General features: G+C 46.1%; 12 protein-coding genes across 12 annotated transcripts; 8 read left to right on the forward strand and 4 right to left on the reverse strand.

The window, feature by feature from the left end:
• Positions 1–66: 66 nt before the first annotated feature.
• VTP01DRAFT_1567 (uncharacterized protein) lies at positions 67–3,712 on the reverse strand (the record flags this gene model as incomplete). Its single annotated transcript, XM_069379931.1, has 13 exons — positions 67–376; positions 445–805; positions 866–947; positions 1,027–1,136; positions 1,197–1,296; positions 1,366–1,496; positions 1,559–1,954; positions 2,016–2,681; positions 2,748–2,833; positions 2,909–3,011; positions 3,066–3,204; positions 3,276–3,409; positions 3,463–3,712. 13 exons carry the CDS (start codon positions 3,710–3,712, stop codon positions 67–69), a joined length of 2,868 nt encoding a protein of 955 aa, XP_069237991.1.
• Positions 3,713–4,045: 333 nt separating this feature from the next.
• On the reverse strand, positions 4,046–5,744 carry VTP01DRAFT_1568 (uncharacterized protein; the record flags this gene model as incomplete). Its single annotated transcript, XM_069379932.1, has 6 exons — positions 4,046–4,418; positions 4,479–5,056; positions 5,142–5,214; positions 5,300–5,446; positions 5,505–5,609; positions 5,677–5,744. The coding sequence occupies 6 exons, from the start codon at positions 5,742–5,744 to the stop codon at positions 4,046–4,048; spliced, it is 1,344 nt and encodes a 447-aa protein (XP_069237992.1).
• A 1,289-nt stretch (positions 5,745–7,033) lies between these two features.
• On the reverse strand, positions 7,034–7,779 carry VTP01DRAFT_1569 (uncharacterized protein; the record flags this gene model as incomplete). The annotated part of the gene is made up of 2 exons (XM_069379933.1): positions 7,034–7,449; positions 7,506–7,779. 2 exons carry the CDS (start codon positions 7,777–7,779, stop codon positions 7,034–7,036), a joined length of 690 nt encoding a protein of 229 aa, XP_069237993.1.
• A 919-nt stretch (positions 7,780–8,698) lies between these two features.
• VTP01DRAFT_1570 (uncharacterized protein) lies at positions 8,699–9,106 on the forward strand (the record flags this gene model as incomplete). The annotated part of the gene is made up of 2 exons (XM_069379935.1): positions 8,699–8,816; positions 8,889–9,106. The coding sequence occupies 2 exons, from the start codon at positions 8,699–8,701 to the stop codon at positions 9,104–9,106; spliced, it is 336 nt and encodes a 111-aa protein (XP_069237994.1).
• A 304-nt stretch (positions 9,107–9,410) lies between these two features.
• Positions 9,411–9,656, forward strand: VTP01DRAFT_1571 (uncharacterized protein; the record flags this gene model as incomplete). Its single annotated transcript, XM_069379936.1, has 1 exon — positions 9,411–9,656. One exon carries the CDS (start codon positions 9,411–9,413, stop codon positions 9,654–9,656), a length of 246 nt encoding a protein of 81 aa, XP_069237995.1.
• A 1,351-nt stretch (positions 9,657–11,007) lies between these two features.
• On the forward strand, positions 11,008–13,063 carry VTP01DRAFT_1572 (uncharacterized protein; the record flags this gene model as incomplete). Its single annotated transcript, XM_069379937.1, has 5 exons — positions 11,008–11,208; positions 11,279–11,407; positions 11,474–11,621; positions 11,681–12,743; positions 12,796–13,063. 5 exons carry the CDS (start codon positions 11,008–11,010, stop codon positions 13,061–13,063), a joined length of 1,809 nt encoding a protein of 602 aa, XP_069237996.1.
• A 133-nt stretch (positions 13,064–13,196) lies between these two features.
• VTP01DRAFT_1573 (uncharacterized protein) lies at positions 13,197–14,480 on the forward strand (the record flags this gene model as incomplete). Its single annotated transcript, XM_069379938.1, has 4 exons — positions 13,197–13,355; positions 13,414–13,853; positions 13,926–14,110; positions 14,173–14,480. The coding sequence occupies 4 exons, from the start codon at positions 13,197–13,199 to the stop codon at positions 14,478–14,480; spliced, it is 1,092 nt and encodes a 363-aa protein (XP_069237997.1).
• Positions 14,481–14,892: 412 nt separating this feature from the next.
• On the forward strand, positions 14,893–15,401 carry VTP01DRAFT_1574 (60S ribosomal protein eL36; the record flags this gene model as incomplete). Its single annotated transcript, XM_069379939.1, has 3 exons — positions 14,893–14,991; positions 15,116–15,250; positions 15,327–15,401. 3 exons carry the CDS (start codon positions 14,893–14,895, stop codon positions 15,399–15,401), a joined length of 309 nt encoding a protein of 102 aa, XP_069237998.1.
• Positions 15,402–15,648: 247 nt separating this feature from the next.
• On the reverse strand, positions 15,649–17,103 carry VTP01DRAFT_1575 (uncharacterized protein; the record flags this gene model as incomplete). Its single annotated transcript, XM_069379940.1, has 1 exon — positions 15,649–17,103. The coding sequence occupies one exon, from the start codon at positions 17,101–17,103 to the stop codon at positions 15,649–15,651; it is 1,455 nt and encodes a 484-aa protein (XP_069237999.1).
• Positions 17,104–19,184: 2,081 nt separating this feature from the next.
• Positions 19,185–21,262, forward strand: VTP01DRAFT_1576 (uncharacterized protein; the record flags this gene model as incomplete). The annotated part of the gene is made up of 9 exons (XM_069379941.1): positions 19,185–19,462; positions 19,568–19,643; positions 19,750–19,898; positions 19,964–20,092; positions 20,154–20,234; positions 20,293–20,376; positions 20,435–20,504; positions 20,575–21,029; positions 21,139–21,262. The coding sequence occupies 9 exons, from the start codon at positions 19,185–19,187 to the stop codon at positions 21,260–21,262; spliced, it is 1,446 nt and encodes a 481-aa protein (XP_069238000.1).
• Positions 21,263–21,374: 112 nt separating this feature from the next.
• On the forward strand, positions 21,375–22,113 carry VTP01DRAFT_1577 (calmodulin; the record flags this gene model as incomplete). Its single annotated transcript, XM_069379942.1, has 5 exons — positions 21,375–21,377; positions 21,431–21,583; positions 21,658–21,725; positions 21,808–22,021; positions 22,102–22,113. 5 exons carry the CDS (start codon positions 21,375–21,377, stop codon positions 22,111–22,113), a joined length of 450 nt encoding a protein of 149 aa, XP_069238001.1.
• A 348-nt stretch (positions 22,114–22,461) lies between these two features.
• VTP01DRAFT_1578 (uncharacterized protein) lies at positions 22,462–23,174 on the forward strand (the record flags this gene model as incomplete). The annotated part of the gene is made up of 4 exons (XM_069379943.1): positions 22,462–22,644; positions 22,704–22,768; positions 22,835–23,052; positions 23,113–23,174. 4 exons carry the CDS (start codon positions 22,462–22,464, stop codon positions 23,172–23,174), a joined length of 528 nt encoding a protein of 175 aa, XP_069238002.1.
• Between the last annotated feature and the right edge of the window lie 100 nt (positions 23,175–23,274).

Raw genomic sequence — 23,274 nt, forward strand, 5'->3', positions numbered from 1 at the left:
GTGGACAAAATGAGCAAGAGGAAAGTAAAAGAACAAGAAAAAAAAGAGAGAGAGAGAGAGAAAACTTTAATGCAAAACGCTTGTGCACCGTGCACACAGTGTATCGGGTTCTACAGAATGGTAGCACCAGCATCGTGGGCACTTGTGACCAGAGGAAGGCTGGGCTGCTATGATACATGACGTGCCTTCTTCCAGTTCGGCCTCTCGTCTATATCTCGACATGTTTGTACCATCATGACTGCTGTGCAGTGTTACCTTGGATGTCACAAAAAGCTCGCTAAGATCAGCTGGGTCCATGCCATGTACAAGCTGACCAATTTTGGTCGAGGGATCAATAGCAATATCAACATTGGCTTCATTTGAGGAACGGATCGCCCTGAAAAGTTAATGTCAGTAATATAACCAAAGGAAGTGAATCAGAAACATGTAAACAAAGAAAATTACTTTTCTTGGCGGGCAGCTTCCAGCACTTGGTTTACGTGACCCTTGAGTTGCTTCAGCAGCGTCCACTTGTTCTGTAGATCTTGTTGCCGCCATGCTTGTTCCATGGAAAACCATCCCAGTTTAAATACGGTGGATTCGGGTTTCGGTGTGATGTTGCGGTAGTTCTCATAGATTTCTTCAGCAGTGTGACATGCCACGGGAGCGAGTGCAGTGGTGTAAGTTTGGAGGATATGGTACAATACAGTCTGTGCGGATCTACGCGCCAGACCTGCTTGGCGCTCGTTGTACAGTCTGTCCTTGATAACATCAAAGTAAAATGCGGACAGATCGTTCGTCGTAAAGTTTTGAATGTGGTGCATAGCTACCATTTAAAGGTTGGCAAATGACAGCCTAGACTAATATCCCGCAAAGATGTATGTACCTTTGTTGTAAGCGAAAGCGTCGAACGCTGCTGTCACACGATCAGCAAACTCTGTCAGTTCGTGAAGCATATAGCGGTCGATCTATACACAATATCTCAGCATCAGGTATCACATCTCATCGCTACATCGGGATACTCTAATCAGTAATTCCTCCTTCTACCTCTTTTAGCTGCGAGTAAGGTACTTGTTCGCTGTGGTGAAAATCAAACAGGTTGCCCAGCAAGAATCGAGCCGTTGTTCGGATTTTGCGTACATGTTCAGATATTTGCGCTGTACGACGAGATTTAGCAAATCTTATCGGTAATCGCTACAAACGGGCAAGGAACTTACCTGTGATGGAAGGTCCTATGCTGACATCGCGTGTGTATTCGCAGTTGGCGACCCACATTCGCAGAACGTCCGTACCATATGCTGGATACAGTTTCTTATCCTAAACGCAATCGCTCTTGCATCAGCGGGAAAAAATCATGAACCACGTCTAACAAAATTTTAAACTGACCTTGCCTCCTTCAGTGATAAGGCTGGGCACAATGGTATTTCCAAGACTCTTTGACATTTTGCGTCCCTGCTCGTCCAAAGCGAAGCCGTGTGTTATCAATGTACTGTAGGGTGTTTTACCGGTTAATGCGACTAGTAGGTGGGTGTAAGCATCATATCCGCCTCCTCAAGTTGCAAAGATAGATCATACTTACTGGATGTTAAAAGTGAAGACTGGAACCAGCCTCGATGCTGATCGCTGCCTTCGAGGTATATGTCCGCGACAGGTTTTGCAGCGTCGCGCTCCTTGATCATGGTCCACGACGTTCCGCTATCAAACCACACGTCCATAGTATCGTAGCCACGTCTGTAGGTTCTTCCATTATTGCGATACTCAGGTGCCACAAACACTGCATCGTCAGCTTCCTCCCACCAGATATCTGTGCCTTTTTCTTCGAATAGCCGGATAATATGCTCCACCGAGGCATCGGTTAACAGCGCCTCGCCGGTCTCAACGTCATACAGTGCCGGGATCGGAACGCCCCACGCCCGCTGCCGTGAAATGCACCATTCCTTTCGAGATAATGTAAACTGTTCCAGCCGACGAATGGCTAACCCAAATTAGGAAGCATGTTTTTGAAATTAAACGTATCTCCCGAACAACCAACTTACAAACTTCAGGTACCATCCGCACAGACTTGAGCGCTTCGACGGCGGTCTTTTGTAAATCCTCCACGTTTGCGAACCATTGCGCTGTTGCTCTCAACATGACAGGTTTCTTTGTCCGCCAGTCGTAAGGGTACTTGTGAGTGTAGTCTTCCTCCTTCAGGATAGCTTTGGATTCCCTGAGTGCGTCAATGACAGCTGCTGCGCCCTCAGTGAAGGCATCCAAGCCGGCCAACTTGTCGCCCACTTCCTTCGTATATCGTCCCTGATCATCCACAGGACCGAACGGCTTGATGCCCATTGCTTGGCACACTTCATAGTCCTCCATACCATGGTCAGGGGCGGTATGCACAAGACCTGTACCAGACTCGCTCGTGACGTGTGCACCAGCAATGACCGGTGACTCTGCATTTGTCAGCCAGTGTCGATATCTCAAACCGACAAGCTCGGTACCGAGGCATTCGCGCACAATAGGTAAAGGTTCGGTGTGACCCAGAGCCTGCTGGAAAGCTTCTATGAGGTCTGTTGCTACCAGATAATGATCTTCGCCTGCCTTGACAACCGAGTAGCTCAACTCTGGATTGACAGAGATAGCAAGGTTGGCCGGGATCGTCCACGGCGTGGTGGTCCAGATTACTGCGTACAGGTTGGAGATATCCTTCAGAGCAGGAGCTACATACAATCTAAGATTTTAGATAACCAATGATGAGCAAATCCTTGTGGCTGTTATTCGCTTACTTTTGCTTGTAACGGGAAACCGAACATGAAGAGACCGGGATACATGCTGCTCGTTGTATTCAAGTTCGGATTCTGCAAGAGCTGATCTATGTGCGTGCGTGTTTCCATCCAAGAATCAGTGCTAAATCCTTATTAAACTTTATAGGGCTTTTTTCATTTACCTGGATGATGGTGACCAATACACAGGTTTCAATTGTCGATAGATATAGCCCTTCTTCATCATGTCACGAAAGACACGCAGCTGACGTATCTCATACTCCTTGGCTTATTTTCATGTTGGTTTAAAAAACATTTCATTTGATATGCAAGATGACTTACTCATTGTTAAATATGGATTCTCCCAGTCTCCGAGGACAGCCCAGCTCATGAATGCTTTCTTTTGCTTTTCAATCTCCCGCTGTGCACGTCGTTTGGCCAATGCACGTATTTCCACAGCCGTCAGCTCCTTTCCCTTTTCCTAACATGCCACACCCAGTAGTCAACATGCACGCTGTGATTAGATAATTTTTCCAAATTTCAAAACGTTACTCGAATTTCTTCCAAAGCTTTCAACTCGATCGGTAAGCCGTGACAATCCCATCCAGGTCGATACCACACCTTGTGGCCCTGCAGAATTTTGTATCGATTCACAATGTCCTTTAGAATCTTGTTCATAGCATGGCCTACCATGCTCTGTCAGTCATTTTTCCTTAGGTAACATAGATCTACTACTGACCCGAATGCACGTCTCCATTGGCGTAAGGTGGTCCGTCGTGAAGAATGAAGAGATCTTTAGGATTATTCTCGAGTTGCCAGGGGTACAAATCTTTTGTGCAGCGATCTCGGAACAAATACTCGCGGGTAGCTGCGCGGGCACGCAGTTCGAACGGTGTCTTTGGAAGCAGCAATGTGTTCGAGTACGCATTCTTTCCTGCTCTGACAGTCGCGCTTGTGAACAACCGGCGCGACTGGACAATTATCCGCATTCCGTGAGTGAGACGGCGCACTGGGTTGTATCAAAAAGGTAACCTTTTTTCTCCTTCCCTTCGATGTCCCCCGGTTTGACAAGCGGAGCTGTCTTTGCAACGACAAAAAGGGTAAAAAGAAAAGATATACGATACAATTCAAAAAATCATAGATGAGGATACACGAGGAAAGTAAATCAATCTAACAAATAAGGAGGACACATCAGGACAAAAGGAAAAAAATAATATACATGCCGAGGACAAAACAAAAGGAGGGATGGGAATTGGTGTAAAAGGGAATGATAGCAAAAACAAATGTCAAGTTCTTGAATGGGTATGAAATGCATATAAAATTCATTGCGCGTAAATACCGTTCAGCCTCCAGGAAGAGTCGTGCTCTCGACCGCCTTGAAATAAGAGCCAGGTTGAAGGATCGTTACTGCTGCTGCTGCTGCCGGGATCTCTTCTTTGTTGGCACTGCTGCTGCTGTTGCTGTTGTTGCGATAATGTTTGCTGCGGGTGTAACAGTAAATGCTGCTGAGGAGACTGGAGCTGAGAGAGGTTCGGATAATCATAGAGCAGAGGCGGCGAATGTTGCTGCTGATGCTGATGCTGAGAATATTGGCGTAAATGAGGTGGCGAAAACGACGGAGGGAACGTATCCACGCTGCTTCCGGCGACGCTGGTTGGACCAATTGAAAGATCGCCCAAAAATCCAGCTCCTCCTCTAAAGCAACACTCGATAAACAATTGCTTGGTTGTCAACTATATGCAGTGTATTTCTTACCGGAGGAAATTGCCTGGATGGATATGCGCCGCGTGCTGTGATTGCCAAGCGGTGGACTGTGCAGCAACATTGGAGTGAGCTGATTTGTCATTTTGCGAGCGGCCCCAAGAGAGTCTGATACGAGACGATCCAATCTGGAATCCGTTCATTTGCTCGATAGCTGTCTCTGCTGACTGCCGAGTGACATATTGAACAAAGCCGCATCCCTTATTGGGCGGGATTTTGACATAGACAATGTCGCCAAAGGGAGCGAAGTACTGACGCAACTCATCTTCTGTCACAGGTGACGATAAGCCGCCAATGAAGACGGTGGTGTTGGTTGGGTCAGTGATTTGCTGCACGAGGGCAGGTGCCTGAAGCGCCAGCTGATGGTAACGTGCATTGCTGTTTTTAGGAGTCGCAAGAGATACTCGCATAGGCCGACTGCCGCAGTACACTCCATTCATGTCGGTCAAGGCGCTTTGCTGTTCGTTAGGGTCACGGAAACGGACAAACCCATATCCGCGAGAGAGCCCTGACACGGGATCCGTCATGACTTTTGCAGAGTGGCACGAAGGGTAATGCTGGCGGAACAAGGCCTGAGAAAAATACGTAGCAATCGAGTAATGCTTAAGTAATAGAGGGATACAACGCAGATTTGTATGTGCCTAGGCTCACACTTACCAACAACAATGTCTCGTCTACCTCGCTGCCAAGATCACCCACAAACAAACTGTACTCTGGCGCCCGATCCTCTCTGTAAGCAAAGCAACTGCCAGTGAGCGGCCCCCATGCAAGCCTGAATCCGATTAGTCAAAATTGGAAAATGGGTCGACGCTTACTTTCGGTCATGGATTCCACCACCGGAGGCCCAGTTAAGCCTAAATGTTCGTTGGCTATTTGGCAACTTGGTCCCGTGAACGGTAGCTAGCACTCGCTGCGCCGCGAGCGGTGAGGAAAAGTCGACGAATGCGTAGCCTGCACTGATACTGGTTTGCGTCAGTCATTTCACAAACAGGGTTTCAGTCCCAGATGTTTCCAATATACCCGGTGCGTTTATCACGTATCAGTTTGACGATAATGTCTTCGCCCAGGGACATCCAGAGCTGGCGAAGATACTGCTCGTCCATCCATGGCTCAAGATCGCCCATCCTTTTTTACATCAACTGCGGTCAAGACACAAGAATATATATGTGTAGCATTTCGTGACAAATCTTACCACAGCGTCGTCTTGGACCCATCAGCTTCGGGCAGGTATGGATACTCGAATGGCTGCGGGTGGACCATCGTTTTTTTCTTTCCCGTTGAAGAAAAGAAGAGAATAACTTGACCGAGATAAGGTTACAAGGTTATCAATGGGGGAGGAAAAGTGAGAGCAGTTGGCGGTGGGAAGGAAAGCAGAAAGAAGAAGAAAGGGAAAAAAGATGTACGCCGAGAAAGAAAAAGGAAACGAAGGGACAAGGGAATATCCAAAAAATAGAGAAGGCCCCACGGATTCCCGACGGGTGGGATCAGCTGAAAGAAGTAAGGCGACAGGCGGGCGGGCGCATTCAAGATCGATTAAAGGAGCAGGAGCAGAGGGTTCTCCCACCTGTAACGTGTACCTGTGTGTGTTTTCGCAATTGTCGCACGGACAACACCCTGTGACCAAATGCAGTACCCGTCGTCACTTTTTTTTCTGAACTGTTCTCGGAGATCCCTGAAAAGGGCAAGCTTCCCCCATGCTCCTCCCCCAACCGGTGGCACTGACTCTGAGATGGTTACACTAGGAGCCAAATCGTTGATAACACGCAGTGAGGCGGCGTTGGGCGGCGGAGGCTGCCCCTTGAAAACGTCGGCGATGTCCAAATGCTTAGCAATGTTTTCCAAGAGTGGTAAGATGCAGGATCGACTTGATACTGTCGTATATCACGACGAGATGCTTGCAAAATCTACTTTTCTTGGCGATACTCTGCGATGCAATGCTGCGCCTTAATCCGGAGTGGATATCAGCATGAGCATACTGTATATGCAACTAGATGCATCCATATATCAACCATTCTACCACGTAACAATCTGATAAAAACGTAAATGTTCACACGCGCTACATATTAGAACTACATATTTTTGAACTCCAAAATCGATATAAAATGTCGTCAAACATTTTATCCAGTAACTATCAAGTAGTAATATATCCGGTATTTATCAATAATCACTTAGCGCCAGTCATTTGGATATATTTACTTACTATATCACTGCTTGCAATGGAAGGACAAAAACCCGATCTTTGTAGCATCATATATACGTAGCTGATGAAATGCCCCAGATTGCCATAAGCTTTTCCCACATCAATATACAAATATGGAAATACAGGATGAAAGCAAGTTTTTCTCTTTTGGACAAGAATGTCCAATATGGCAAGGATAGCGTGGGGAAGCATGAATGACAAGGGAAGACTTGCATATCACTCACATCATTGCAAATTTTGTTCGTAGCTAAAATGATCCACGACTGTACATTTTTTATTCGCACAAGCAAAGACTATTTACACAGCTAAAGGTAAGAAAAAGGATTTACAGACGCGAAGAAGTGGTGATTCAACCCTTCTTAAATTCAACCGGTTGAGGCTGCACTTGGACGGCTTGGCCAGCTTGCCAAGGGTCGGCACCGGAAAGAGGCTTGTAATCGGGAAAGTCCTTGCGCTCTTCACGCTTCTTGTCGATATTGATGCCTTCATCTTGTTCACGCTGCTTGGCCAGCTTGGGGCACAGCTGACCGTCAGCCGTGAGCGCCATCATGAGCTGCGCAGGACCCAAAGGCAAGTTATCTCCGCGGTCCACCTGCCATGTATGCCAAGTCTTGCCATAAGTCTTTTGAAGAGTAAGCAGGGCTTGTCGCTCGGTGGCTTGAACACCGATTTCGGGCATCAACTTTGGCATGGGTAAGGCAAGGCTGCCTCCGCGAACTTCATAGTCATGGGAGTGCCAATATCTCTTTTCGTCATCCGGAAGGCCTAGACCGCATTTAGAGTAAAGAAAAACTATTCGCGTCAGCGTTGGCATAGCTTACTTGAAAAAAGCTTCTCAGAGATGATGTACTCGATACCAATCAATCGAGCATCAGAGCGAGGGCTATCATAAATGATGCACTGACGGAAGTCCTCGTTAACGTGAGTGCACAAGTGATGTGCATGGACTTGACGCGTTTGATCGTGTGCATAAAAGTGGAAGCCACAGATATGTTCGCAAATGTTCTTGATAGGATCAAAGGCCTGGGTGTTTGCACCGGCAGCGCCAACAACCTTAGATTGAGCAGACAAAGTTTCACCGGGAGTATTGGCCATGATTTCTTGTGTTCAAGAGAAGAAAGTGAAGTAGAAACGACAGAACAGGAATGCGTAGCGCTCTTATATGTGGAAATTTATCTGAACTTGGTATGATGTCAAGCGTAAACTTTTCGTCACAATGAGAAGCGTGTAGCTTTTCAGAAAAAAAGGATGTGGGGCTGGATCGGACAGGACTGTTTCGTGTCAAATTAACATGTGTCCGTCTCATTAGATATCGTTCAAAGTGAAGAGCAGCCGCACTTATTCTAACCAGATGAGTAGAATCCTGCATTTCGTAAATGGGAACGGCTCTTCCCAAGTCACACAAGATCACGGTAATTAGTGATAGAGTTCCGATCGCGATAGTAAAAAGGTCTTCGTTTGATCCTTGGTTGCGCTAGCATTTCAAACATGAGCGATATTTGGTTGACCGAACTTCTAAAAATGGATGAGCGTTGCTGCATAACAATGAAGTTCGGAATTAAAAAGTCGCGTCCCCATGTTCGGATCTGCCATGAACTCCGGACCGCTCCAAACACCAGCGACGACCGACTTGAATGCAAGACTGAGCGATGAAATGACAATGGCAAGCAATGATTTCTGCACAGTGACAGTCTAAATCTTGCAATCGAATCATTATGTTTGACGGATCCGACGGTTGCCGGCATTGACTGCAACAAGATCATGACGATAAAATGGGTTCAGGAGTTGGAACGTCTTGGAGGATAAGCAAGACGCCTTGTTCATACTACGCTTCAATGATCGCAGATCAGTTCATGCTTCCGATGAACAAGTTGACGTTTTGGATGCAACAACGGATAACTTGACTTTTGTCGCGCAAACTCCTGCTGCACTCCATCACGAGCGAGACAAATAGTTGCGTTTGACCACAATATCAGAAGGAGATGCTGCTGAACATCTTATCTGAATCCGTAAAATGTATACAAAGCACAAGCTAGCGGACCATATCCCCAGTGTTTATGCTCTTTCCCAAGATTTTCTAAACGCAATCGATGCAAACGATCTAAACACTGTCTTAGCATTTCAGGTGCACGGTAAATATTGAGACATTAAATAATACAGTCTATGAGGGAGATGATCTTTAGAAACAGGCTTTGACATAACAGCATATCCGATCCAGCCACAATATGACGCGATGTACACATTCTTAGAGGTTGCAAGCCTTGGGCTGCCATATTCTATTCAAATTCTGCAGGAACTTACGACGCTGCCAACATTGAATGATCTTACAATAAGATTATCAAGATATTTTGAGAACAGTGCAGAAGATCTACACATCCTTCACGGCAGTGAGAAGGACATTGGAAAACCTTTGATTCATTAGCCTTCCGACAATTGGATGATGCGAAAAGGGACAGGCATCGTCCTGTCTTATGGTCTTTTAAGTAATAAGTTATCGTTACCCGGCTCGTCACCTGAAATTCTGAACTCTCTATCCACATACTCCCTACTTCAAATACGTGGCAGCGAAACGGCATTCTCGCTGGTAACCAGCGTCCCATAGACATGACAACAAGCACAAGTGTAACAAAAGACCAAGCTCTGTGCATGTTTTTCTACGTCGAATATGCCGAGAAGAGCATCAAAAAATACACGCAGAAGCTAGAAAAGCTCAGCGAACATGAAATATGTCACAACGCCGATCCAAGACAACCAATCTTGGTATCAATGCAGAATCCTTGGTGATCCATCAACTACCGGAAGTATATCAGCAGCGCAATGGAGCCTACCAACATAAGCTATCAATCAAAGGTGCTGGTCAGATTAACACCATTGCCCTATGGCTATCTATGCACAAATCAAGCTATTTCTCGACGAGGTGTCCCAGCCTGATGATCCTGCAAATAACGTACTATTTGAGTCTCAAAACATGACCACCGAACAGTTCTTAGAAGCAGTAAAAAAGCACACCTGACTCTCAGCGAAAAGAGCGCAGTGAGATTTGCGAAATAGTGCGCGGAGATTCGCCTGTTGTTTTAGCTATTGTCTATATTCCTTTCTATCTTGACCCTATTTCCTCGTATACTGTGTGAGTGCTGTCATATCTGACACTGGATCATCGCCTCTCCGATAATCTGTCACACGAGGACTCTGGATAATGAAACAGACCTATGTGGTAATCAAACCAAATTCTTTGTTCTTATTTTTGAGCACAATAAATACGAGTCTCACAGATCTATCTATTCATTACTGTTACTACCACCATTATCAACCACTTGGTCAGTGAAAGAATATAAATGCATATGGCCATCGATAGAACATGCTTTCTTGTTCAGTATTCTTAGAAATGTAGGACGCATCTTCGTGAATTAGAACTGGTTTCGACGGCACTGACCCGGCATAGTTGATATTTCCATCGTCTCTCAATGTTGAAGCTACCTCCTAGAATTCTAAAGCATATAGATCAACAAAGGCTTGAAGGCATCCATATACATCTTGATAGCTTAACGACAAGACAAACCACATAGTTATCCACCGTTACTAACATGAAAGAGTAATATTTTGTCCTATGGACCACGCTGCACATATAAAGAGTAAAATGTATTAACATTCTGTAGCGCGCAGAGACTCGGATAGTTCGAGTATAAAACAGCTCACAAGCAAATTGTTCCAGATTTTTAATTCGACGATCACTACAGAGCATTCACTCAAAGGGATGAGTCTAAGAAAGAGTAACATGCAGCAAAAAGGGAGTGGTCTCTTGGATTTTTGGCAGCAAGGGGATCTTTAACCGCTGAGCAACCGCCCCCAAAACATCCGATTATCCTAATGTGATCCGCACGAGTATGGATAGAAAGCCGCTGCTGTCGCCACACTGCTGTCATCGATTATCCTTAGCGGAGGTGCAGAGCTGCCAGTTGAATCGACATTGTGGCCACTCAAGCTCGGTTGTCTTTTAGACACGCCCGCCTTTTTATATGTTGCCACCAAACACCTATTAATAATGGTCAACTACCATGAATATAATCGCGTCACACGACTGCGGGTGACAATGTCTATTTTTGAACCTTCCGCAAACTTTCAGCATACCTCCTTCAAAGACGAAAAGAAGAAGCAAAAACTTTCTCTCCTTTATTCAGGAGAAACGTAATATGTGTTTGTTGCTTGATATAATGGATCCTCGAAATTTTTTTCTCGGCCCCCTTTTCAAACGCTCCTTGGTTACAAACCAGGTATAAATAAAATTTGGATCGATTATTCTCGAGCAATTCTCTTCCTTTTGCTATGAAGATTTTCGCGCTCTCGGTAATAACTGCGCAGCTACTAGCATGCGGCGTTCTAGGAGCAACGTTCAAGGTCATTGCACCGGGATCTACAGACGTCGAAGTTTCTGTCAACGGTCAACGTGTTAAATTGACCGCCAAGGACCCTGATATTCCTTACTACATTGGCGATGCTCCCGCAAAGGCTAATGCAAAATATAAGGTACATAAATCTAATCTATGGATTTATCTCAAGCCGATAATCTTATTAATTATCGAAACAAAAAAAATAGTACATTGTCGACGGAAAGGAAGAGTCGTTCGACCGTATCTTGGAAGGCGAGAGTACGCGCAACGACTTTTATGAACGCCGGATAACATATGCGGACATTCGTTCTCTTCCAAAACCTATAAAGGAAAATGTGAGCAGCAACAATTATTATGAAATGCTCGCGATGTACTTCATTGTTTACATTCATTCTGTGTAGCCGACATGGACTCGAGGTGGTGAACGCGGTGCTATCTGGGATACCAACTACATTCCGACTATCTTCATCACTGGCGATAAGCATGATCTCAAAAAGTTGGTCAAGAAGGCTAAGAAGAAGAAGTACAGTGTCAAGTTTACAATAATTGGTCCCGATGATATCCATTCATTCGAGGAAAGTTGACAAAAGTATCTCGCTTTGGTCCAGATGTTGGTATTCATACATTTCATTCATTTCTGCAGAACTGCGAATTTGGAATTCACGGTGCAGGCAAGAAGCATAACAATGCCAAGCAGAGTTGGGAATGGACTCTTCCCGAAGGCCAGTTTTTGGATAACCGCAATCACTTCAAATTGAGACACATGGAAGAAGACCCTACCCAGATGCGTGAAAAGTTGTATGCCGATATCTTGGAAGCCATGGGTGCGCCTGCCAATCTTGCCAACATGGTCAGATTATACATCAACGGCGAGCCCTACGGCACTTTTAACATGTTGGATGATATCATACAATACTCGTTCATTATAGCCATGTTCTACAACGGCCATCCTCCCAAGCAAATGGGTCCATTGTATGACGGTGCATCCGGTGCTGACTTCGGCTACCATGAAACAGATGATACTTACTACTCCTGGATCCCTAATCCAGACAGCCCGCACGACTCGCTGTACATCGAACCACTAACGAAAATTTTCCACGATCTTAACGTCAAGGATGACAGCGAGATTGAATCGTTTGACAAGAAGTTTGATATCGACCACTTTTTACGCTTTATGGTCATGGAATATCTGACTGGCTCGTGGGATGGTTACTGGATGGAGCAAACCAACGACGGTGCTTACTGCGACCCTACCGAGAACAATCGCTGGTACTATCTTGGACAAGACTACGATGCTACGTTCGGTGTGAACCTAGACGAACCGGAGGGCAGGGATTTCGTCAAGGTTTCCTACAAAGAATTCCCTGATAGATATCCGGAGGCTGTCATGATTAATCGTCTGCTTGAAAACGACAAGATCCGCGAGAAGTTCGAAACGTATCTAAAAGACACTGTGGAGATCCTTTTCAACAATGATACTCTTTGCAAGGAACGTGTGCTTCCCTATCATGAGTTTATCCTACCTGATCTACAGTGGGACCGCAGCATCGAACAAAGGTCTCCAGGTATCAATTTCGGCTGGACTTTCGACCAGGTTACCGAGAACCTGTGGCACGGCGTATCAGCTCCCAACAACAACGGGGGCGGTGCAGACTGGGGTCTATGCGAATGGTAACTAGAAAGTGGATGGTTTGAATTGCTGCATGCTAACTTGCCTTGTTAGGATCGCTGCTAAGGAGAAAGCTATCAGGAAGGAGTTCTCTATTTCAAGCAGCAGCAAGAGCAGCAGTTCACCTTCCCATGAGGACGACGATGCAGCTCCTGCCGCTAAATCAGATCAAGTTACACCGGCAGCAGACAAGAAGCAACAGGGTGAACAAGCTGAAATGGATAACATGGTTGCCGCCAAATCAGGAGCACAGTCGATGGTGATAATCCCAGGCGCCATGGTTTCCGTGGCGATATTGATGATAACCACATTGTTGTCCTAAGAGTTTCTTGCAATTTTTGTTTTGTACGAGTTCCCCGGTTCTCATATCACTTTCTATTTCGCACCTAATTTAATGCAATTCCCATTCTTTGTTCAGCTGAAATAATAAAAGCTGCAGACACGCTAGAAACAAAATGGACGACATGTACCAATATGCGGCCAGCGCCGCCCGCGAAAATGAGCAACGCAGCAATGCTTCGCAAGGCGAAGAGGACGATGTTATCTTGCAAGCTTTCAAGTCATTTGATTTTCGAAGCCGTTGGACTAGTCTTGTTGACACAGTCAAAAAGCAGGTACGCCATCTTTTTTGCAAGGTGACCTACCCATGTCTAGTCACTAAGTTCTGTACAGAGCGAAGAAGTAGTCAACGTTACTCGCAAGGACTTGCAAGAGTTTGCACAGGTACTGCGTTCAGATACCACGTCGCAGAACGAACAAGGCGAAGATAAGGGCAAGGCCAGAGCTACTACGTCAAGCGAAGGAGACGACAAACAAGAAGAAGCAGCTAGAATAAGTGGAGGTTTATGGAGCTATATACAAAAGTTGCCAGCAGAGATGTCATCGATACGCTTGCCAGAAAACATCGATTTAAAAGCTTTGCGCGAAGAAATGGACCAAGGAACGCGCTTTGCAGAGCAGTACCTGCAGACATTCGGGTCCGAAGTCATGCAGATACTGAACAAGACAATTACTGTGCTTGATCCTGAAGAACAAGACGAACAAAGCCAAGGGCAGGGAAGACCGAGTACAAGCAGCCAGGATTCCCAGCCTGCACCAGGGAAACGTATATAGTGAGTATGCCACTTTGTTGTTGCAAGAATAACCGAGAGAGGTGGACTGACCCGTTGCTATTACGTGACTAGTGCAAACCGCAAAGACGCTCTTCTTGCAGAGGTGCGAACAAATCCAGATACATTCTTGAAGGAGCCTGAAGCATCAACATCGGAAGACAAGCAAGAATTGCAAAAGGATGTTGAAAAACGCACAGATGAAATTGCGAAACTTCTCGAAGAATATCCAGAGTTGCGAGATATGATGGATCGATTAGGTATATCTAAGCATACATTTTTCGTGGCTATTTGGATACGATCTAATGATTTTTAATGTTAGTGCCGGTGCAAGTTAGCTACACGACTTTTTGGCAACGTTACTTTTACCATCTCTGGAAGATTGAAAAAGACGAAGAAAAGCGCCGCCTTATCGTGAAGGGTGTACAAGACGAGGATGACACCGAGGAAGATTTCCAGTGGGACTCTGAAGACGAAGAAGCTTCCACGGAAGCCAGCAAATTAGTCGCTGCTAACGAAGCGAAACAGCAACAGGAGAAACAGAAGCAGAAGCAGCAGCAACAACAACAATCATTAAAAGGAAAAGAACCAGAAAAGACCGAGCAGGACAGCGACAGTGATTGGGAATAACCCATGAAGCCGAAAATCCACCGCTGTATAGCTGGTCTCAAAGTACACATTCGATAGCTTTTCATATGAAAGCAATTGTATATTTCCTGTTATTCTTGCCGGCGCTCAACCGTTAATACAGTATTATCTGAAAGTATTAAGGGGTTTTCAAAACTGCTTCTAGCTGACCCAGATGTTTTATAGCAACGAGAAAGTATACCTAAGTATCTAATAAACGTACGCACCTTTCAAATGTCAGTATGTTTATCAACTTGTCTACAAAACTGGGGTGCCCGTAGTAATTCATTGGAGCAATATCTCGTCGAAGGGTGGAGGCCAAAGTTGATCCATTAAACTCCGCGGGAGGGAAGGGCGGGCAGGCTGGCCAAAAGACCACTTGCTCGCCGAAATTAGAGCCTCCCTCCTTTCACAAATGGCAATCCAGCAGCGTACTGGTTTGGCTGTCGGCCGCAACAAGGGTCACATCACCACCCCCCGCGAGCTCAAGCAGAAGCCCTCTCAAAAGAAGGGTGTAAGTGAACGGATGGATGAAAAATAGGACGGATTTACAAGGATGGATGGATTTTGATACATGCGGCGGGAACATTGAATGCGAACATGTGTGTGCTAAGTGAGGCATCTCCTACGACATTTAGGCTCTCGGCAAGCGCACTGCTTTCGTCCGCAGCATTGTTCGCGAAGTTGCCGGTTTCTCTCCCTACGAGCGCCGCATCATGGAATTGATCAAGAACTCCAAGGATAAGCGTGCTAAGAAGCTCACCAAGAGAAGAGTACGTATCGGCAAAGCAGCAATATATAGTTTCCAGTGAAAGAACGCAGTCAACTAATAATATACAATCTGTATAGCTCGGTACTCTTCGCCGCGCCAAGAGAAAGATCGAAGAACTCACCGGTGTCATTGCCGAATCTCGTCGTCATTAAATACGAAATACGACAACGAAATAAAGCAAGACTCGCCCACAATCGAGTATACAACACAATGTTACGCCGAACGGGTGTCTTGAGAGGAAATTGCGATCGAAATCAAAAGTGGGGATGAACTTTTTATTATCATTACTATTATTGAAAGACTAGATGGCGTGTGTACGTGTGTGTGGGTGTGTGGGTGTGTGGGTGTGTGGGTGTGTGCGAGTGCTTTTGAATGTATAAGGATGTGTGAATATTTAAATTAGCAACCGACACTGCTGGCGGCGTCGCCTGGATGCCAGCCGAGCATGTGCATGGAGGAGGATGAAGAAGTAGGAGCTGCAGCAGCGGGTCCAGGACCATTAGTGCGAGGCGGAGAAGTAGAAAGTGGATGGTGGTAACCTTGGTTTGCGGCGGCAGCGGCAGCAGCAGCAGCGGAAGAGGAAGGTGGATATGGTGGCGGCGGAGTGCGCATATAGTCATTAAATTCACTCGGATATTGATCGTGGTAAGAGGGACGCCGTTCTTCGTGCATGAGGCGAGGATGGTAACGGCTTTCGCGACGTTCATGCGTCTTTAGGTGCTGAGTCAAATTGTCTGATCTCGAAAAGGTTTTCTGGCAGCCGGCGTACGTGCACTGGAAGGGACGTTCCAGGGTATGGATACGCATGTGCCGTTTCAGGTGCTCCAGTCGCTTGAAACGTCGCTGACAGTCAGGATGCGTGCAAATATGCTGCTTTTCATCGTCGGAAGAGGATGGTCCGGCTGAAGAGGATGAGGAACTGTCGCAAACATCGTGGGTTGTTGGCAACGAGTACTGTCGCTCCCTGTCGGACGCGGGAGGGAGAGTAGGAGGCGGTGGCATGTAGGGCAGATTATCCCCGTTGCTGAATGAAGACCGACTGTAGTCTGAACGTGGTCTGAACGCAGAATACTTGTCTTGTTCAGGAAGCTGCATCAGGGGAGGACGCGTGTGGAACCCGCTGTCGTGCTGGAAGCTGTGAGGATATGGTTGCTGCGTGGGAGCTGGTGGAGGAGGAGGCAAGGGTTGCGCAGAGTCTCGACGCTGCTGCTCCAGTGCCTTTTTCGTGTGCGTCCGATAGTGTGCATGGAAATTGTCAGATCGACTGAAGCGCTTGCCACATCCAGGATAAGGGCATGCGTGCGGGCGCTCGCCTGTGTGAACGAGCATGTGGCGCTTCAAATGCTCGTAACGCTTGAAACTCCAGCCGCAATGTGGGTAGTTGCATACATGCTTGTTTTGTTTACTAGGTTGTCTTCGTGATGGCATGCGTTCCGAAAAGGACATGGATCTCTGCTTCTGCATGTGCATACTGCCCCAGTACGGGTGGTGCTGATAATCGTCGACAGACATCGCAGAGCACGCCGAAGAGCGTCGATCGATTGGATTATCAAATATAAGCTTTGAGGAAGGTGCCGAGGATGATGTAGTAGTGGTGTTAGCAGTAGCCGCGCTGTAACTGTAAGCGTCGGTAGAGAATTTCCGCTTGAAAGGGCTATTTGTCATGGTTACCGAAGGAGATAAGGATGGTGTAGGCGGTGGCGACATGACTTGATCTGGATCGTTGCTGACAGCATTGTGTGGAGTAGCCAGGTGGGTTGGAGGAGGCGGTAGGGAATAGGCAGATGGAACGGACGGCTGAGAGGCTCGTCGAGGCGATACGGGTTCGAAACAGTAATTGGTCGAAGTGTCCATGCAGAAAATAGAAATGAATGAAACTGGGAAAACAGATCAAGAGGATGCACGCAATATATATATGAGGGTGATTGACATCGAGCAGATATTTTTCGTCATTATAGCGCTCGAACCTTGTTTGGCTTGACAGGATCGAAGATTATCCCCGGTTCCAACCAATGTGCTCTGTAACTATATTTAGTCATATTATGGAAAGAGGTCCCAAACCAGCACAGTCAATGTTGGTTGCTGCTTGAGATGTGTGCATCTTCTGTCTTTCATCAAAATCGTCCCTCCTCCCCCCTTAAAGAATACCTGCAGGACGATGCAGACTGAGGTACATGCTCGACATGGGATGGACCGGACTGAATTATCCATACCTATTAAAAGATTGTAGGTATAGCATCTTGTGTTAGGTAGTAGATACACGCTAAAACGATGTAGGTTCTTCTCGTTAGTGAACCTAACCTCCTCAGATCCTAAAAAACGCTTGCTCCCCTTATTTTTCTTTTTTCCTTCTCTCTCGCGTCCCATGTGAAGCTCATCAGTCGGCAGCAGTCTCTATTAAACTCCTGCAGCATCGGTGAAGGGGTTTACCTATCAGGCAAGACGACAAACACTGCAAACTATTAAGGGACATTACCCTCTCTTACCTGTTGCCTCCTTTTGCACCAACAATGGGTTCATGCACGGTCGCTCAATTCCTCACGGTCAGGGGCGGAAAGCATCCCCTTGTATTAAGGAGGTCTCCTTCTATCACACAAACCCCTATTTGGATGAGACCCCCTTCCCCCCTCGGGAGGAAACAGGGAAGCAAGCAAAGAAGAAAGAATTACTTGGTAGAGAAGAAGCTACGATGGTCTCTACTCCTTTCATCGATTCCGGGTCTGAGGAAAATCCCCGTTTGATAGCAGCCTTGGCTCTCATCGATTATCATCGCGCTCCCTTTCAGTGGTGAAGACGAAATCCTCCTTAAGGAGGATACACGTCCGATATTTACACCTTCAAACGATCACTGTAAACATTGTAACGCACGGTCGTTCTCTAGTCCTGTTAGAAAGCGTGTGTATTCACTTTGAATCTGGAGTCACCCGACCTCATACGCTATCATGGAATTAGACTTGCTGCGGCGAATGGCATCGTCCGTTGCTAGTAAGCAAAACGTTGCCATGGATGATGTTATGTATACGTCTCTCAAGGTTATATTTTGTACTCTCTAGACTATCTTGCCTTGATAAGATTGCATTCCGCTCAGGTCCATTTAATAAAGTACAACAGGAATCGGATCTTCTAAACCAATGCTACATGTATGACAGATTGTCGGACTGCGTACAGTCAAACATATGCAATTGCACACTTGATTAACAGTTGACAATTATGATTATTCACGAAGATCGATTGTATGCATGTAACAATTCCTGTAAATCCAAGTCTCAGGAAATCTCTGCTGAGGAGAGGATTTCTTTCTTCTAACAGATCAAGTAAGTGTGATATCCAAATGGGGTGATTTATGCGAAATGCAAGCTTAGCCTGCATTCATTACCAAGGGGTTAATCTTAAATAGGAGCCCGCGAACAGATATTACACAGAGATTACAAGGAGATAATCACTTACATACATCTACAGATATAGAGAAGAAGATACATAGATAAAGATGCACAGCAAGGAGACTGCATGGTCTGCGGCAACGCGTGCTTTCCTAGCATATTTCTTTTTTCCTTCAGGCACAATGCAAATAGAAGGTCTCGTCCCTTGCTGCTTGTCCCCCCTCCCTTTGCATTGGACCCTTCTGACAGTGCCAAGGAAAGCAAAGAAAGAAAAAGGGAAGATGCTTGAAAACAGGGGAATTTACAAGTACACTGCTGTTTCAAGCTAACAGCAATGGTTTCAATGCAGTGTGTTTGTAAGCATCTAATGTAGCAAACAGCACTAACGACTCAACGGATATATCAAATGGAAAATTGCGTAATCCTATAGAGTGTTGATTGGTAAGAATACAGAAGAACAACACAGTGTGTATGACCGCTCTTCTGTACCAAAAGGGATCAACCCCGCCCGGCGAAGGCATTTGTCAGCCTTTCCTTGTTCTCTCTTTGTAGATCATGAACTATCCACCCTCGCTCGCATCCAGACAACAAGAAGAGCTATTGAGAGACGCGATCGACTGGGCGTTGGCGCACGGTCTCGTCGTGCGTCCGACAACAGACAAGCAGCAACACTTTAGTAATAACAGTGCAGTGACGCACGCCCCTTTCGCTTTGTACCCGACACCATTCCCGCGTGCCGAGTTTGAGAAGGCAAAAGGATTACAGCAGCCCTGGAACAAACTCATTCACAGTTTGAGCGAGGACGATGAACTCATCACTGAAGTTATGAAAACGTGAGCAAACAAACTTTATTTGCCTTTTTTTGTCGTTATCTCCCTCTCCCACCTCGCCGTGTGTCCCAGCATCATATTAAACCCACATGTCTTGCTTTTGAATAGGCTCAAGGGCGTGGATGAGTTCATGGAAAAGTTGTATGACATTTACATTGAAACGAGGAAGGAGGGTATTATTCAGGTACATTGAGGGGGAGCACCCCCAGCCAGGGCAGGCATCAATGGCAAAAGAAAACATTATTTTCATTGTATTCATAACGTACACACGCTTTCTCTCTCTGTGTTAGCCTGCGTCTTTGGGTATCCATAGATGCGATTATTTACTGCACGCGGCGCCTGGTACTGATGCAAAATCGGCGAGGATCCAGCAGGTCGAGTTCAACACTATAGCCGCAAGTTTTGGTTGCTTGAGCGCACGCACAAGCAAACTACATAGGTAACAAATTGACTTACCCATTGCATGGAACTTATGGCCGCTGACACATCTCTTTCTCCGTAAAGATATCTTTTGGAAGCAGTAGAGGGGTACGGAGGCGGTCAAATTAAGCTCGACCAGCTTCCAGAAAATCGGTCTGTGGAGGCCATTGCAAAGGGCATAGCGAGTGCCTGGAACCTTTACGGTAACCCCCAGTGAGTGTCATGGCGATTGATCGGTGCAATAATGAATATAAAATGTTAATTTTCTGGGCAGTGCATACGTGTTAATGATAACGCAGCCTGGAGAACGCAATGCTTTCGATCAACGATGGATTGAATATACATTGTTGGAAAGGTATTACAAAGATGGTTAGCTCTTTGCCGTATTAGGCTGACACGGTCGAATCCATCAGCCATGGTATCCGGATGTTGCGCCGGACGCATGCGGAAATTGCGGAAAGGGCGACGCTCGATCCAAAGAGCAGGGCTCTAAAGATGTATGCATACATTTTGCTTGCCGTTGCGTGCAGTCACTAAAAGTCACCAATGATACAGCGACGGACACGAAATTGCAGTGAGCTACTTCCGATCTGGCTACGGACCTGAAGATTATCCAACGGAGAAAGTAAGATGAAGGAAGGGATAGGGACAGATTCGATGGATGAGCACGGTGCTAACAGCAATTACTCGAATAGGAATGGGCAGCAAGACTTACCATTGAACGGTCACTGTCCATCAAATGCCCCACGGTGGCATATCAATTGGTCGGTGCCAAAAAGGTACAACAAATATTGGCCATGTCAGGTCGTCTGGAGCGATATGTAGACAAATACACGGCCGAACTTATTCGGGAATCGTTTGCGGGGCTTTACCCGTTGGACGATACTCCGGAGGGCAAAAGAGCATATGAGATGGCATTGGAAGACCCTGATCGATTCGTCATGAAACCTCAGCGAGAAGGCGGAGGAAATAACATTTACGGATCAGATATCACAGCTGCATTGCAAAAACTCAGCCATACTGAGCGAAATGCGTACATTCTGATGGACCTAATTAGAAGTCCTCCGCTGCAGAACCTGATGGTTCGAGAAGGGCAACTGGTGGAAGGCGAGGTTGCCAGCGAACTTGGTATCTACGGCATTTATCTAAAGTAAGTTTTTGTTTTTCCTTTTCTTTCTTGTTCTTTTTGCTTCTCCTTTATCTTTGCACATCGTATCTCTCCAACAAAAATACACTGACAAAACTGTGTCTCGCTGCAGCGACGGCGAGAAGGCGATAGTTAACGACATAGGAGGCCACCTGTTGCGTACGAAAGCGCATAAAACCAAGGAAGGAGGCGTAGCGGCAGGCTTTGCTGTAATTGATAGCCCATTGCTCGTTTAAAGTAATAAACTGGATTGTCACACACAACGCACCATATTCAAAAAAAGAACTGCCCCCGAACAGGCGCGTATTTTTTTGCTTGTCCCTTTTTTCCTCTCTTTACCTCTAAACAATGGTAACATCTCGACTGCTTTGCTACCTGCCTCGCACTGACTGGATATGTTCTAGGCTGATCAACTCACTGAAGAACAAATTGCCGAGTTCAGGGAAGCTTTTTCTCTGTTCGACAAGGACAACGATGGTGCCATCACGACCAAGGAGCTTGGCACTGTAATGCGCTCGCTCAACCTGAACCCCACCGAGGCTGAACTGCAAGACATGGTAAAACAATCAAGCGAGTTTATGCAGAGAGAAGGAGAGAGGGGCATGTAGTAATATTTTCTGCTATTTTAAAGATCAACGAAGTCGACAGTGACGGAAACGGTACAATCGACTTCAGCGAGTTCCTGACTATGCTTGCCCGGTAAGAAGTGGTTTTTTTTTCTTTCTTTCCATGTCATGATATGTATGCTAGATAAAACTGACTGTGCGGTCTGGTCATGTAGAAAAATGAAGGACACCGACTCTCAAGAAGAAATCCAGGAAGCCTTCAAAGTCTTTGACAAGGATGGCAACGGATACATCTCGGCAGCTGAGCTGCGTCATGTTATGACGTCTCTGGGTGAGAAGTTGACTGAGGAAGAAGTAGACGAAATGATCCGCGAGGCTGATATCGACCAAGACGGTCAAATCAATTACGAAGAGTTTGTCAAAATGATGGTTAGTCATACTTCATCACCTGCTGCTGCTGCTACGTACAATCACGTTTGCTCATCATCTCTTTTCTTTTCTTTCAATAGATGTCGAAATAAAAATAAACAACTAATAGGAATGATATAACCCGAAATGGAGATTACTGCTTTTCGTTTTCTTCGATATTACATTTGCTTGTTAACATACAAATCGTTCCTCGCTTTTACAGATACATTGGCGTTGAGCCAAGTCAGATTTTTGTGAGCATCGAGAGAGGGAGAGAGAGCGCTGCATTTAGTGCTTCGCAGCCACCACCTATAAATGCTTAAGGTCCTTGTGATACTACTACTGATGGTGCTGGCAAGGATTGTCCATCCGTTCTTCAGCTGAGCGGGTTCTGCTGCTGGGTTATTCATTTTCCCCTCTCTTTCCAACTTTTTATCAACCCCCAACTCCTCCCACTCGACATGCGAGCCTACGTTTACGACCTCACCGACGCCGATCAGCGAGAATTGCACGACAGTGGCGTTGAAAAGACCGTCGAGGATTTGAAGAGAATTGGTGTGCTGTACTGGCGATTCGACGGCGACGACGCTCTCGATCGTCTGGATCAGTTGGCCGCCGAGCGCCAATACAAGAACCGCGACCAGGCAAGCCTCATTATGGGAAGAGGAAGGCTTACGACGAAGCTGACCAAAACTTTTATCAGATTGTGGTATCTCCCGAAGCCATGGGTGAAGTGTACGAGAGCAAGGTCAAGATGTTCTTTGACGAGTAAGAAAAACAATGCAACGATCATTCCTCCAGTAACAATATCTTTAACCGATACATTCCAACTAGACACTTGCACGAAGACGAAGAAATCCGATTCGTGCTCGATGGTTCAGGTTTCTTTGATGTGCGCGACCAAGATGATGTGTGGGTCCGCATCCACGTCGAGAAGGGAGACATGCTTATCTTGCCTGCTGGCATTTACCACCGATTCACAACGGACACAAAGAACTACATCAAGGCCATGCGCCTCTTCAAGGACGAGCCCGTCTGGACTCCCATCAACCGTGAGTGCCAACTGCTAAGATCAAACGATTTGTATTCTCATTTTAAAGCTTTTCTTCAAGGTCCCTTGGCAGACGACAACAAGTACCGTGCAGAGTATCTCAAGGCAATCAGTGCTCAGTAAAACATACGTGTGTAATAGTGGATGTTTATACCAATCATTTGTCTCTCTACGAGCACGCAATAAAAATCTCAGGTTGCGTGAGACAATTTTACTTATACGA

This window comes from Rhizomucor pusillus, assembly GCF_041956525.1.
Source record: "Rhizomucor pusillus strain CBS 183.67 unplaced genomic scaffold VTP01scaffold_11, whole genome shotgun sequence".
Lineage (NCBI taxonomy): Eukaryota > Fungi > Mucoromycota > Mucoromycetes > Mucorales > Lichtheimiaceae > Rhizomucor > Rhizomucor pusillus.